The sequence below is a fragment of the Camellia sinensis genome, chromosome 7 (assembly GCF_055761805.1).
Source record: "Camellia sinensis isolate YWXY chromosome 7, ASM5576180v1, whole genome shotgun sequence".
Taxonomy (NCBI): Eukaryota; Viridiplantae; Streptophyta; class Magnoliopsida; order Ericales; family Theaceae; genus Camellia; species Camellia sinensis.
In genome coordinates this window covers 20,409,816-20,425,068 of record NC_138967.1, presented here as the reverse complement: position 1 = coordinate 20,425,068, position 15,253 = coordinate 20,409,816, and the positions used below count along the sequence as shown (strand labels likewise).

General features: G+C 38.6%; 2 protein-coding genes across 3 annotated transcripts; both read left to right on the top strand.

The window, feature by feature from the left end:
• The first annotated feature begins 4,616 nt into the window (after nucleotides 1–4,616).
• Nucleotides 4,617–5,459, top strand: LOC145795649 (uncharacterized). The gene has a single exon (XM_082880495.1). It carries the CDS (start codon nucleotides 4,617–4,619, stop codon nucleotides 5,457–5,459), a length of 843 nt encoding a protein of 280 aa, XP_082736621.1.
• Nucleotides 5,460–7,928: 2,469 nt separating this feature from the next.
• LOC145794603 (eukaryotic translation initiation factor 3 subunit A-like) lies at nucleotides 7,929–13,440 on the top strand. Of its 2 annotated transcripts, none has more exons than XM_082877021.1 (7): nucleotides 7,929–8,026; nucleotides 8,116–8,211; nucleotides 9,946–10,040; nucleotides 11,268–11,347; nucleotides 12,700–12,927; nucleotides 13,037–13,198; nucleotides 13,383–13,440. In XM_082877021.1, exons 3-5 carry the CDS (start codon nucleotides 10,031–10,033, stop codon nucleotides 12,877–12,879), a joined length of 270 nt encoding a protein of 89 aa, XP_082733147.1. In that variant the 5' UTR covers nucleotides 7,929–8,026; nucleotides 8,116–8,211; nucleotides 9,946–10,030; the 3' UTR covers nucleotides 12,880–12,927; nucleotides 13,037–13,198; nucleotides 13,383–13,440. The 2 variants fall into 2 exon arrangements, with proteins under 2 accessions (XP_082733147.1, XP_082733146.1); XM_082877020.1 differs by having other exon boundaries at nucleotides 7,929–8,030.
• Nucleotides 13,441–15,253: the final 1,813 nt, after the last annotated feature.

Genomic DNA, 15,253 nt, shown 5'->3' with positions numbered 1-15,253 from the left:
GCTCAGAAAGAGCTAGCTGGTTCCAAACATATGACATCTAGGATAAGAAGACATTGATAGACTGACCGGGTGCTTAACGCATGTAATGAACACTCTGCAACCGTTGATATTAGTGAGCATGTCCAGTGGTCTGATAACGTTCCTTCAAGAAATCCCAAATTGCTTTGGCAGGAGAGGCAGGGGAATCATCATCCTGAAAGCGTCCAAACTGAAGGTTAATGGAAAGAACTGAGGTAACCCACAACTAGGTGATAATTTGATAATTCTTATTTTCCCATTCGTCAAGACGGTCATCAAAGGCAGAGTCAGTCTCATCTTTCTTCTGGTTGGGTTTGGAAAGAGCATTAGTAATAATCCACCAAAGGCATTTCCCTTTAATGAAGCTAGAGAGAGCCTGGGCCCAACTAACATAATTAAACCCATCAAGTATAACAGAAATAGATTGGATGTTGTTAGTACGATCCATAATTGCTAAAACGGAGGTCACCAACAGATTTAAAAGGCCGAAAAACCCTGGGGACATATAGGGCTGATGTCAGCAGCCAGGCAAGGATTGAGAATGGCTGACGTCAGTGGATGAATAGGGCTGACGTCAGTGGCTGAACCAAACAAGGCATGCGGCTGAGAGAAGTTAGGCAGAAGTTGAAAGCGAATCAGCTGAGGCGAAAGCCAAGAGCAAATCGGCTGAGGTGGAAGCCGAGGACGAAGTGGCTGAGCCGGAAGTTAATAGGCAAGCCAATGACGGCTAAGGTGGAAGCCAAAGGGCAGAAGTTGAGGGAAGCTGGCTGAGACGACGTGTGTGGGAGCATGGTGAGAGTGGAACTGAAGTCAACCGACACGTCGGTCTTTGGAAGAGATGAAGAGGTTGGTATAGTCCAAACGTTTAAACAGGGATGGACTAGATACGTAGAAGCCAGCAGTAACCAACTGGGGACAGAACCAGGAAAAAAAATTGAGGCTATGAGAGAACCCTACGCTCTGATACCATGTTATGAATATATAGAGAAAAGAGAAAAGAAAAACTCTATATTGAATTGAATGAATAATACAATAGGAAAAGCCTGTATATATAGGCAGAAAAGAAACCTAGATAGTTACATAAAAAGATTGAGATACAAGAAGATAGAGATAAGTATAGAAAGAGATAAAAATAGAGATATATCTACAGTACAAATAGATAAGTATAATAATATACAGCTACAATAATATACAACTAACACATACGAAAGCAAAGTCTCCAATATTGTTCTAACCATAGAGTTACCATTGTAACTGATGGTGGTGACAGCGTTGAAGAACCACACAATCGCACTATCTCCTCCTCCCATGTTCCAATTGACAAAGTAGTTATTGAACTTGAATAGCCACACAGGAGCATCTCCATTGTTCCACTTAACAACTTGGCCATTGATGTTGTCAAACCACAACCCAGTTTCTCCAACTTCGATCCCTCAAGCCTTGTACAACTCAAGCAGAAAAATCTCAACTTGCTTCTTGTTGAATATGAAGGAATTATGGGTGTAGCTAATGCTATCAGAACCAATTTGGGGACTAGGATATATGAAGGAGATGAGGTCTAAGATATTTCACATGGACGCGAAACTTTTAGCACAAACATGTATCCCAAGCCACCTACAAAAAGTTGCTGTCGTTCTGTTTGGGAGGCTTTGAAAAAATGCAGAATGCTAACCCTTTTTATATGCACAAGTCTTTCCCTTGGCCTTGATAGCAAAGAAAAGCTCGGGCAAAAAGAATGGTGGTGTGACGAAGTATCCATATTTAGTGCTGCATTCTTTTCGTGCTAGTCTCAGCAACAAGTTCGTTCTGGCAGGAAAGGCTCATCGTCAAGTTATCCAAACAAGCAATACCAACATTCCAGTTCATGTTGTGAGAAATAGAAAGAGGCAACAAGTTTCGATTTTTGAAATTGTTGTTGGTGATGTTTTTTTCTTGAAGATTGGAGACCAAGTTCCAGCTGATGGTTTGTTCATTGATGGGCATTTGCTGCAAGTCAATGAATCAAGTGTGACAGACCAAAGTAAACACGCAGAAGAAGATAATCAACAAAATATGTTCTTGTTATCCGGCACCACAGTTATTGATGGCTTTAGTCAAATGCTTGTCACCTCTGTTGGCATGAACAGCACATGGGGTGAGATGATGCGCACAACCGTTCATCACTCCAACTTGTAGACGTCTTTATATGCTCAGCTGACCGCGTTAACCTCAATAGTATAATTCATTAATTTGCTATTCCTTCTCCTATTTTTCTGCATTCTTCAGATTTTATACTTCACAGGAATTACAAAAAATGAGGACGGAACCATCGAGTTCCTTGCTGGCAAGACTAAATTTATATGATGCAATCACATCTATGGTGCGACTTGTGGTTGTTGTAGTAACTATTATAGTTACAATTCCCAAAGGTTCGCCGTTGTTTATCACACTTACTCTTAGTTATACAGTGAAGAGAGTTATGGCTTATGGGGTCATGGTACGAAACCCCTCTGTTTGTGAGACAATGGGTACTATAACCACCATATGTAAAAAAAGGATGGGCATCCTCACACTTAACCATATGAACTTGATGAAGTTCTGGCTTGGTGTCAAGGTGTACCCATCCAAGGGTCAACACTTTGATGCCACACACATTTGTGCCCTTTGGAGAGCCAAAGACATGCCTAAGAAGTTGTTGGTGCAAGTCCAAGCAAAGGCTCAAGGCATGGTGCAAGATAGTCCAAGACATGCCATGAAGCAACCATGCCACCAAGTAGCAACTTTAGGCCAACTTTTAGAGGGTCAAATGTAATCTTTTTGCCTTACAAATTTTTGTGTAAATACCTTAGTATTAAAGGTGTTTTGGGACCAAGAGTTGTAATTTTTCTCTTTTTACAGAATTTTTAAAAATTCATTATGACTCCTCAAATATAGTGGATGTTTCCTCCTGCCAGTTAGGAAAAGGCTTAACAAGCTATATTAAGGAGGGGGTACCCAAGTGTTGAACCAGACCACTTGTGCCTTTAATGTACCCCAACCTAGCTTATGGTAAGGCAACTTTTGTAGCACTTTTAGTGCATTGTTCAACTATTGTAATGCCTTCTTTTGATCAATGAAATGTTCATTTCACCATTAAATTGTGAGACGCCTTTCGATTATTGTTTACTTCAATTTTAGCTTGTTGATTGCTATTTTGTGGCTTGTCTCCAACCTTGTGGCTCATCAACTTAACTAACATTGTGTTTGCTTGTCTTTGCAAACCTTTTGAGCATTATCGGTGGGCTAGTGAAGAGAGTTAACTAACGCCACACACACTTGCATCTCTTTGTCAAGGCTTCCGCATTGCCGGTGTGTGACAGTTGGTATCAGAGCCCAGTCTATTTGTCTTTCTCTACTATTGGCTTTCTAAATGGATGCTACTGGCAACCGTCAACCCACGCAAAGAGAGAGAATTGAGCTCTTGGAGCAGCGTATGGACAACATGGAGACCATGGCAGCTTCATTAGCCATCCTCGAGCAACGGGTTTATGATCTTGAGCAAACTCATGGCCCTACTCAAGAGCAAGATTTTGAGGATGTTGTCATTGAACTTACGCTAGAGATTGAAGGCCTCAGTGGTCGGGTTGGTGTTCTTAACCGTGCCTTTGGCAATGCACCGAGTGGTGGCATGGAATTCACTAGGGCACGTGTGCTCAAGCCCCGTGCCTATGGTGGCGCCCGAGATGCCAAGGAGTTAGACAACTTTATTTTTGATATGGAGCAATATTTCAAAGCTGTGAAAGTCGATGCTAAGAAGACAGGGATTTCTATGGCCACAATGTATTTGTCCGGTGATGCCAAGTTGTGGTGGCGGACTAAACATGATGAGATGCAACGTGGCTTATACACAATTGAGACTTAGGGGCAACTTAAGCATGAACTTAAGCTCTAATTCTTCCCTGAAAATATTGAGTATAATGCTCGGCGTGCTTTGCGGGATCTTAAGCACACCGACACTATAAGAGATTATGTGAAAGAATTCTCTGGGCTTATGCTAGACATGAAAGATATGTCAGAGAAAGACATGCTCTTCTTCTTTCTTGAGGGATTGAAGCCATGGGCCTGAGTTGAACTTCAAAGGCAAAGAGTGCAAGATTTAGCCGATGCACAAGCAGCAAGTAAATGCCTTACGGACTATGCCGAACCTAAGTAACGGGATAGTGGTTCCCCGTGCAAGAGTAGGGGAGGTAGAAAGTCCTAAGGCTATGGCAAACCTAAGAGTGGGAAAGCCAACACTTCTACATCCAAAACCCATTCGGGTGGAGGACAATGGCAACGGAAGAGCTATGGTGACAGGGCAAAAGCCCCTCAACAGTTCTTTACAAGCAAAGAAAAAGGCCTTATCTCTTGTTTCTTATGCAATGGGCCACACCGGTTATCTGGATGTCCATAAAAGCATGACTTGAATACTCTAGCAACTGTGTCAGACCGTGTCTCTCAACCAAGTGATGATAGTGAGGAAGAAGACGTACAATCTAGGCAAAGTGGCAAGGGTTCTAAGACAGCTGGTTTTAGAGTGGGAGCCTTTCATATGATGAATGCCATGAAGAAGAAGGCTTCTATAGGGAGGCCTAAGAAAAATGCCAAGAGTGGCAAAGCGGGCAAGCATTCGGATCCCAAACAACTTGTGGAGTCTAATGATAAAGGTAAAGGGAAGAAACCTATGTATAGTGGGGAATCATCAGGCAAAGTTGAACAAGAGCAAGTCATCCAACAAAGGTTTAATGTTTGTGGATGTAAAACTCAATGGGAAGTCCCTTCGTGCTTTAATTGACACAAGGGCCACCCACAACTTTGTTACGAGAACTGAAGTTGAAAGACTTAGGCTATCTTTAGAGAAGGATGGCAACTGCATCAAGGCGGTTAACTCGGCAGCGCAGCCTATCTATAGGGTTGCAAAATCTGTTCACTTGAAGGTCAGCACTTCGGAAGGAAGAGTAGATTTCACCGCAGTACCCATAGATGACTTCCAAGCCATCCTTGGGTTGGATTTCTTGAGAAGCACAAAGACAGCAATCATGCCTTATTCTAATAGTATATGTGCCATGGAAGATAAGTCGTGTCTCATTCCTGCTATGGTCACCAACAACAGTGACCAGTTTGTCTCAACTATGCAACTCAAGAGAGGTGTTAGGCATGGTGAGCAAACTTGGGTTGCCGCATTGAAGTTGAATGAAGCTCTTGAATCTACTCTTGTCCTAGCCACAATCAAGAAGGTCTTAAGGCAATTTGTAGATGTTATGCCTGGACAGTTGTCTAAGGAGTTGTCTCCACGCCGAGGTGTGGATTATGCTATCGAGTTGGTGCCAAGGGCAAAGCCACCAGCTCATGCACCATATAGAATGGTTATTCCTGAGTTGAATAAGTTAAGGAAGCAGCTTACAGAGTTATTGGAAGCAGGTTGTCGAGGGCGTCGAGATTGATGCTTATTGGGCCAAGTCGTCGAGGGCGTCGACAGTTCAAGTGGGGGAGATTGTCAAGGTGTGCCCATCCAAGGGTCAATACCTTGATGCCACACACATTTGTGCCCTTTGGAGAGCCAAAGACATGCCTAAGAAGTTGTTAGTGTAAGTGCAGGCAAAGGCTTAAGGCATGGTGCAAGATAGTCCAAGACATGCCATGAAGCAACCACGCCACCATGTAGCAACTTTAGGCCAACTTTTAGAGGGTCAAATGTAATCTTTTTGCCTTGTAATTTTTTATGTAAATACCTTAGTATTAAAGGTGTTTTGGGACCAAGAGTTGTAATTTTTCTCTTTTTGTAGAATTTTTAAAAATCCATTATGACTCCTCAAACATAGTGGATGTTTCCTCCTGCCAGCTTAGAAAAAACTTAACAAGCTATATTAAGGAGGGGGTACCCAAGTGTTGAACCAAACCACTTGTGCCTTTAATGTACCCCAACCTAGCTTATGGTAAGGCAACTTTTGTACCACTTTTAGTGCATTGTTCAACTATTGTAATGCCTTCTTTTGATCAATGAAAAGTTCATTTCGCCTTTAAATTGTGCAAAGCCTTTCAATTGTTGTTTACCTTAATTTTAGCTTGTTGATTGCTATTTTGTGGTTTGTCTCCAATCTTGTGGTTCATCAACTTAAATAATATTGTGTTTGCTTGTCTTTGCAAACCTTTTGAGCATTTTTGGCGAGCTAGTGAAGAGAGTTAACTAGCACCACACACTTGCATATCTTTGTCAAGGCTTCCGCATTGCCGGTGTGTGACACTTGGCCAGGAATCCGTGGATGAAAGGGTTTCCACTCCAATTATAGATAGTGTTCGTGAGTTGCTCTACCAAGGTATCGGTCTAAATACCACAGACACTTTTTGCAATTCCCATTCAGGGTCTGAATTTGAGTTCTCTGGCGAGCCCTTTGAAAAGGCAATTCTTTCTTGGGCTGTCCAGGAACTAAACATTAATTTGGAGGAACTGAAGTAGAATTATACAATTCTCCATGTCAAACCCTTTCAATTCAACAACGAAAAGAAGTGGCATTTTCAATAAGGAAGATGGTTGACAGTACGGTCAACGTGCACTGGAAAGTAGGAATGGCAACGGGGCGGGGCCGGGGATCACCCTCCCCGTCCCCGATCCCCGATGGTGGGAATTCCCCTGTCCCCGGCCCCTATCCCTGACGGGGAACCCACTACCGCCCCCTAACGGGGATCGGGTTTCCTTGACGCCGAAAATCCCAGGCCAAAAAAAACAACATCAACAAAAAACGAGTTATTTGAGCTGAAAAACAACATCAACAATATCAAAAAAAAAAAAATCAGTTCAAAAAAAAAAAAAATCTAAGCTCTAACAGATCTAATAGATCAAAAAACATCTTCATCATTTTCATCACCACCAGATCTTCATCTCCATCATTTTCCAGATTTGAAGAATAAAAGCAAAAAACAAGAGAGAGAGAGAGAGAGAGAGAGAGAGAGAGAGAGAGAGAGAGAGAGAGAGACGGAGATACCGTGACAAGGAGATGAGGAGTCAACGGTGAGAACGAGAGAAGGAGCCGGCGGTGACGGTGAGGGAGCTACGGTTGTGTGAGACAGTGAGAGAGAGAGTGAGAGTGAGAAAGGGAGGCCAGACCCACATGTAGGATTATGATATTTATATATATAAACACATGATATTTATATATATAATTTAGAAACACATAACACACACACATAAATATTTATATATATATATATATAAACAAGTTCAGGGGGCTGAACGGGGCGGGGCTGGGGCGGATCCGGGGTTCGAAAGTGTATCCCCGTCCTCGGCCCAAATATCATCGGGTATTTATTTTTAAATACCATCTTCGGCTCGTCGGGGGTATTTTTTGGGAAAAAACCGTTCAATTTGGGGTCGGGGAGTTGGGTCCCTGTCGGGCCGGGTTCAATTTGTCATCCTTACTGGAAAGGGGCTACAGAGATCGTACTCTCAATGTGTTCCCATTATTATGATTTCTCTGGAAACATCAAAGCCCTGGATGATGATGATGGTGATGATGATAATGAAAGGCACGAAATTGATCAAATAATTCAAGGTATGGCCAATAGTGGCCTCCGATGCATTGCTTTTGCACATAAGCAAGTTCTAGAAAGTTATATTGAAGACGGAGCACATGGATATATAATGGATAATTGCTTGACCCTTTTGGCATTGGTAGGTATAATCACTACAGGAAAAAGAGGTTTAGGTGGCGTTTTTTTAACGACGCTTTTTAAAACGTCACTTTTATTAGTATTTAATGACGTTTTATATAACGTCGCATAATTCTTTATTTAAAATGACACTGTTTTATAATTGGAGGCGTTTAAAAATGCCTCCAAATGTGGTGTGCTTCATGCGCTTCCTCTCTCACTCTTTTCAAATTCTAATTTTGAATCTGAGAAATATTATGCCCAAATCTCCAGCGCTCTCTCTCTCTCTCTCTAAGCCCTTATCATTCTCAGAGCGATTTCGAGATTCAGAGGCTCCACCGACATCAAAATCTGCACCGGCGAGGTAGGTGAGCTCTCTTTCTCTCTCTAAATCTCTCTCTCTCTCTCTATTTCTCTCTCTCTCAACCCTTTCTAAACTCTTATCATTCGCAGAGATTCAGATCGGTCTCAGTGATTTCATCTCAGAGCGATTTCGATTTCGATTTCGAAGCTCCACCTCCACCACCTTCTGCACCATCGTCTACTAAGGTGAGCTCCGCCGTCTCTCTCTCTCTCTGAAACTCTTCCTCTCTGTATCTCTCTCTCTCTCTCTCTCTCTCTCTCTCTCTCTCTCTCGCTCTCTCTCTCTCTCTCTGTGTTTCAGTGATTGATGAGTTGTATGTGCTCTGTTTCAGTAATTGTTTTTCACTGATGAGTTGGATGTGCTGTAATGTCAGTTCTGGCATTCACTTGATTCATTTGAGATTCATTTGATTTTGCTGTGATATCACTCCATTTCATTTGATTTTGCTTTGATTTTCCTGTGATTTTGCTGTGGTGGTAGAAAATACAGGCATTCACCCCATTTGTAATCTCTATTTCTTGTTTTTTGTTAAACTTGTGGATCTATTTGGTTTCTGTTTCTATACTGGTTTCTAGGGTTATGTTTTGTGTTTTCAATAACAAAGGAAGAAAAAAAAAAAAGAAATCTTTCAAATATAGAGTTTCAGAAAATCTTTCAAAAAAAATGAAAGCTGGTGTTTCTGCTCCAGCTCATTTGGATGATTAATGGTTTGGGATATTTCTAAACTCTAGCATAGCACTGAATATTTTATTAATTTATTTTTGGAGTATTGAAATTTGGTTGGTGCACTCTGTTGAAGCTTTATTGTTACACAATTAGCTTTATTTGCATTTGAAATTGCATGATGTCTTGTTCAATTAGCATTGTTCAGATTAGATAGCTTCCAAGCAATTTTCCCTTTGTAATTCATATCATATACTTTCGAGGAGGTAGCTAAACAATCAAAGCATTATGTAATACTCAATCTTGATGGCTTATATAAAATTGGTTCATCTGGTATGGTCGTTAGGTCTGGAAGTTTAAAGATGAAGCTTCAACAAAGAGCTTAGAATGTAGAATTTGCTAAAAGTCTCACCCTCTTTAACTTCTAGAGGAAAAAAAATCTATTGCCTCTCTTTCTTTTGACTTTTTAATCTATTTCCCCTTTTCATTGCATATGTGCATAAAAATTAAAAAATAAATAAATTCCATTGCTAGGTTCATGCATTTGAAATTTTAGGGTTTCCTGTCTCTGAGATGAATGAAAACAACACAATGTTTCTCTCATTCATGAATTCTGTGGATGTCTTACAAGTTTTTTGGGGAAAAATCTCATGTACACAAAGTTTTAAGGATTTGTATACCCTGAAAGTTTTTAAATTATGATTAATTTTTTTAATTATAACTAATGAAATCTTTAATTATATCCCATATCATTTTCAATTATGATAATTTTTTTTTAATTATGACTTATTCTTTTTGAACATTACTCGGGTTAACCCGACCCAAAATGCACCCTTAAAAACGAAAGCAATTGATTTGGGTACCAAACAATGTAGAATCAGAGCCAGAGGCTGAAGTCGAGTTCCCTAAAGAAAAGAAAACAAAACCCAAAAACATCCAATCCCATGAGAATTCAGCATCAAGGGCTGAAAATGTATATGCCCAAAGTACCGACTTAAGTGCTGAAATGCTTTGCTTGGATACACAGCCAAATAAAGGGGAGCCCATGTTTCCATTGGATCGTGATTTAATATCATCTGGCAGTTTGGGTCATTTAGCTATGTATGAAAGTGTTCCAAGTATGTATCCACTTGCTTTGGTTCTCTATTTATCCTAAATCCTAATGTATAGCTAACAAACATATGATCATGTTCATGTTGTATGTTTGAGATCTCTAAACAATGCAATGTTCTTGAAACTACTTGTTTTGTGTGCAGGAATGGACCAGTTTATTGGTAAAATGGAAGTTCCAGGGAGCTTTAGTCCTTATCAGCACGGGGAAGGACATGACAGCATCGGGTGATGCACACAGGTGCTATTTTGTTGCTTTGGATTGATCAGAAGCTTATTGAACTTGAGGATAATGGACTATATATCTCTACATTAAGAAGTCGGTTAACTAGGGAACATACGAACCATAGATAGCACAATTAATATCTACATACTCTGAAGTTTATGATTTGTCAAGACTTGTTAGGGCTGAGAATCTGTGAATTTCTATGAAAATGAATTTCACAGTTTAATGAAATATACTAGTAGTTAGTAACTGTGACACTTCATAGTGCTTGTTGAATTTTCCATCCCGATTGTATAAGCGTGTTGCTAATATGCTATGGTTGGCATGGTTGAATCTATGTTTGTATGTATTGAATTGAAGTAACTTAATGTGAACACCAAAGTATTTGTGTTTCTCATTACTTGTTTTTTTGGTCTAGTTTTAGATCTTATTGAGGATGTTCGCAATTATTCTCATATGACAGACTGAGAATGGGTTTTGTTTTCTCCACGCCTCCCATGTCTATGACCATAGGTGCCACTACTAATCTCCACCAGAACCATTCTCGTTCTTGCTCTGTCATCAAACTAGCAGTCTAGCTTGTTTGATTCTAGTACCAATTTTAGTGAATCAATCTTTCAAAGGAACATTTTGCTTTCAGCCTTGGTTTAGTTTTTGTCAACCGATGTTTTTCTTTCACAAAAAACATTTTGAATCTATGTTTTAAGGATTTGTATACCCTCATTCATTGATGACACTGAATTTTAACACTCTTAGATGTTAATAAAATCTCAAAAATTAATTGCTACAATTATTATTTTGGTTCTTGAAATCTTGATTTTTACTTCTACAATGTTAGATGACTTAATTGTTGAACTATTCTATGTTTATATTCATTACTGTTTCATTTCAAAATTTGATGGTTTTAAAATTTGATGCCCTTGTTTATATTCTATGTTTATATTCATTACTGTTAAACCATCAAATTTTGAATGTTGAAATCTTGATTTTTACTTCAAAATTTGATGCCTTTGAGTAATGGAACAACTTGCACAAGCCAATCTTCAAACACACACTTCAAAATAACAAACCTAACCTAGTTACTCTTACAACCAAGCCCAAAACTCTACACATTGAGTCAACTCCGGTGAGTGTCCTTTGTTCTATTCTTCGTCGTCTTCTTCTTCATCGTTTTTCTTCTTTGTTTATTCTTTGATTCTTCTTCTTGGTTTTTTACATTTTTTTGTCTTTTCTTTTCTGCAGTGCAGCAACAAGAGCCACTCGAAGTCGATTTCCTCCCTTTTTCGAAGTTGATTTCATCTGTTTTTCACAGCAACAAGAAGGTAAGTTCAGCCCAGGCTTGTTTTTTTTTTTTGCCCTTGTTTTCTTGCTCTTGTTTTTGCTACTGTTTTGCTGTTTTCCAGAGAATTTTTCTAACTTTTTATTTATTTATTTATTTTCATTTTTCCCAATATTTAAAAAATGAAAAGATTTTTTTTTTTTTTTTTGGGTAGTGACTTGTACTCGGTAACCCAGCATTGTTTGAGGCCTCTTTAATTCATTCAATAGTAAACAATAGCAAAGAGAGTCCTAGAATCCTAGGTCCCTATCATGCATTGATCCACCTAGTCATAGTCTAATAGAGAGCTTTCATTTGAATATATCTTACTTAGTAGTTAGTTGTTGTCCCATTCCGAATCATAGAATAGCTAGGATAGCAGAATGTAGCATTGGCTTATCTTAGAAAATAGATCTCTCAACATTTTCTAATTAGTAATATAATAACTTTGGTTCATTGGTTTTTTTTTCTCTCTCTCTCTTTGTATTTTTCTTCTTCATAACAAAAACAAAAAGAAAAAAGTCTTCAAAAGCTTACAACCAAAGTTTTAAATATCAATCAATATATACTAAACTAAATCAAGACTTAAATTTTTTAATATTTATTAATATATTGGTCGATATTATTTGATATTAGCTCATATAACGGTATTGTTGATACTAGTACATATTCTGAAATTAGCTTACAACCAGAGTTTTAAATATCGCCAGATTGATAGTTTTAAGGCTGGAATCAACACACTTATTAGCCACTAACTCAACAAGAATCACTCTTCCTCGCATGAAAGCACTATGGGATTCTGAGATGAGCTGTGCAATTGCCTTCCTCAATCTCAATGCTAACACTGGCAATTATTTTATAGACACCGTCAATCAATTTAATAGGTCTCAATCTTGAATGTCCACTACACCCCTTTATTTGACATGGGGTAATGGAGGAGGCATTTGTACTCATCTCAAACTCTTGTCCCAAAAAAGGATGCAGAACTGCTTGGCCGTGGAGCTTAGTCATCATTGAGGAGCCTCAATTACTTCTTCCTCTGAAAATGGTATTTTTAACTAGTTCCTGTCCTTCTCCTATAGCATACTAACCCCCAATTTTCCAATTAGGGTCCCAACATTTGGCTCAGAATCAAGCCTGCTATAGAACTCCACAATAGTTTTAGAGATATCCTCCTCCCTAGTCAAAACTTTCCCATCAACACTCAACCTGCTGATGTGATTATCTTTTCTTTGTGCATTAGCCATTCTATTAAAGAAACTGGTGTTTGGCACTTTGTGTTGCAAAAAAATGCTTCAGAGGGAAGTGTTTATGTTGATTTCTTTTCAACATTGTCTGATCTTGACATTTTGGCAGGTTGCAAAAGGTGTAATGACCTGTGTGACTCAAGAAGTAAAAGATCTTTACCATCTTTTGGACCATGAGTTTCTCCCTCTAGATCTTGCAACAAAAGTGCAGCCTTTGTTAACCAAAATTTCCAAACTTGGGGGTAAGCTTGCTTCAGCATCTTCTGTACCAGAGGTCCATCTATCTTAATACATTCCCATACTGGAAAAGCTTGCCACTCTAAGATTGCTTCAGCAGGTGCACGGGTGCTAGGTTTCATTTTCGGTACTTATTTTTTTTCCAATTTTATGCATTTTCTAAAAACTATTTTCATCGTGCTTGATATTTTTCATTTCTTGTTTTCCAGGTGTCTCAGGTGTATCAGTCAATGAATATAGAGAATTTATCTAAAATGATCACCTTTTTTGAATTTTCTGCTGTGGAGAAAATCTCTGTTGATGCAGTCAAACATAATTTCCTTGCAATGAAAGTTGACCACATGAAGGGTGTTGTTGCATTTGGTAACTCGGTAAGTAGTTCTCGTACCTTTATGTCTATGTTGCTGTCTACTTGCTTTGCTGAATGTAACTTTATCATTTGCTGATGTTATACACAGAATAGTAGTAGCAATGATGTTAACATTTGGTTGTTTTATTCTTATCCACATATGGATATTATGGTTAAATCACAATTTCACTTAATGATATATATAGGTAACAATCACACCTGAGGTTATTTCCAAAAAACTCCATCAGGAAATCATTAACAAGCTTGAGAATGGCATACCTATCGATAAAGGAAAATTATTAAAGTCATTCTAGAGTAATTTATGGAATTACTTATTTAGTAATGTTGACAAATGAGAAACCACATAACACTTAATGAGTTACATATGGAGAAAAGAGGGTATTGATGTTGTGGTATAAAAGGAAACCATGGAACAGGTGTCAGAGAACAAATTTCCTTTCAATGCAGAAAATTACAAATTATATGAAGAAGTTGGAGAAGGTGTCAGCGCCACTGTTCACCGGGCTCTCTGCATTCCTTTGTGTTGACTGGGATTTGGGAATGTATCCTGCTCAAAATTGTCTTTGTTGTACATGAACCTATTATGATTAATTGAATACGAATCCCTATTCTGCAGTGTAATGATGTGTAATATGCTTGACTATTCCATTGCATCTGCATGTGCAAGCAAATGACTTAACCTATTTTTTCTTTTTATTTTTTGATTGTGTTTGTTGTTTGATTTTGATTCAGACACAATCATGTAATGTTTATTTAGTCAATATATTGAAGTAGCTGTAAAATTTTATTCATATTATTGTTATTTTTCAGCTTTATTAAAGGTATGTTTTTTAGTTAAATATAACAGATTCAGAACAATTTTTTTTTTTAAAAAAAAGAGCTACAACGGCATTTTTTCAAAACGCCACTACAGTGTCAACGGACATTTTTTTAAAATAAAAAAATCTATCACGGCGTTTTAAAAACGTCGCTAAATATTGGATGACGTCATTTTATCATTATTTATCGCATTTAAACGCCGCCTATACTAATTTTACGACGTTTTTAAAGTGTCATAAACTTATAGCGACGGCCGCGTCCTCGACGTTTGGTGATAAGCGTCACTAAAGGAATTGGCGGCGTTTTTCATACATATAGCGGCCGCGTTTTTAAAACGCCGCTAAAAGTCATTTTTCCAGCAGTGAATGGATCCACACCGACCCTGTGTGAAAAGCCATTTGAAAGAATTACATTATAGTGGAGTTAACATCAAAATTATCACTAGCGACAATGTTTTCATTGCTAGAGCTATAGCCACTGAATGCGGGATACTAGGGCATAATCAGGACGACAGAGTGGTATAAGTGGTGGAATTTCGCAATTACACAGCAGAAGAATGTCTTCAAGGAAATACATAGGAGCAAGTTGTTTTTGGCGATCATTGGGATTACCGTTGTTCTTCAAGTGGTGATGGTGGAATTCCTGAAGAAATTTGCAAGTACAGAGAGGTTGAATTGGTGGTAGTGGGTAGTATGTATTGGATTTGCTGCAGTATCTTGGCCGATTGGTTGGCTTGTGAAGTGGATACCTATTCCAGAGAAACCATTTTTCAGCTACCTCAAATGGAGAAATACAAAATACTTGTAAACATGAATAGTTATGTATTTAATTTTTTGGCCAATTACATCAAAGGTCCTCCTAGTTTTCTCAGTTTCAGTTTGGTCCTTTTACTTAGAATTTCATCAATTTGGTCCTCATATTTCTGATCTTGTGCCACTTTGTTCCTTTTTGATTTTCAATGTTAACCCTAAGGTTCTAATTATTGTATTCATGCCTCTTAAGTTTTGTTATATTATAAAAATACCTTCTTTTTCTTTTCTTTTTTTTATCACACACTAGATATTATATCTAGGAAAATGCCCCGGACCACCACCACCCCTACTGTTTTCTGACTGGCTCAATTTTTTATTTATTTATTTTTTCTTCAAGTCTCGCTCTCACAACAAGACATGTGGAGCTGGCGGTCACCCCCCACTGGGGGTCCCAGCACCGTTGTTATATCTATTTGCTTCAAAAA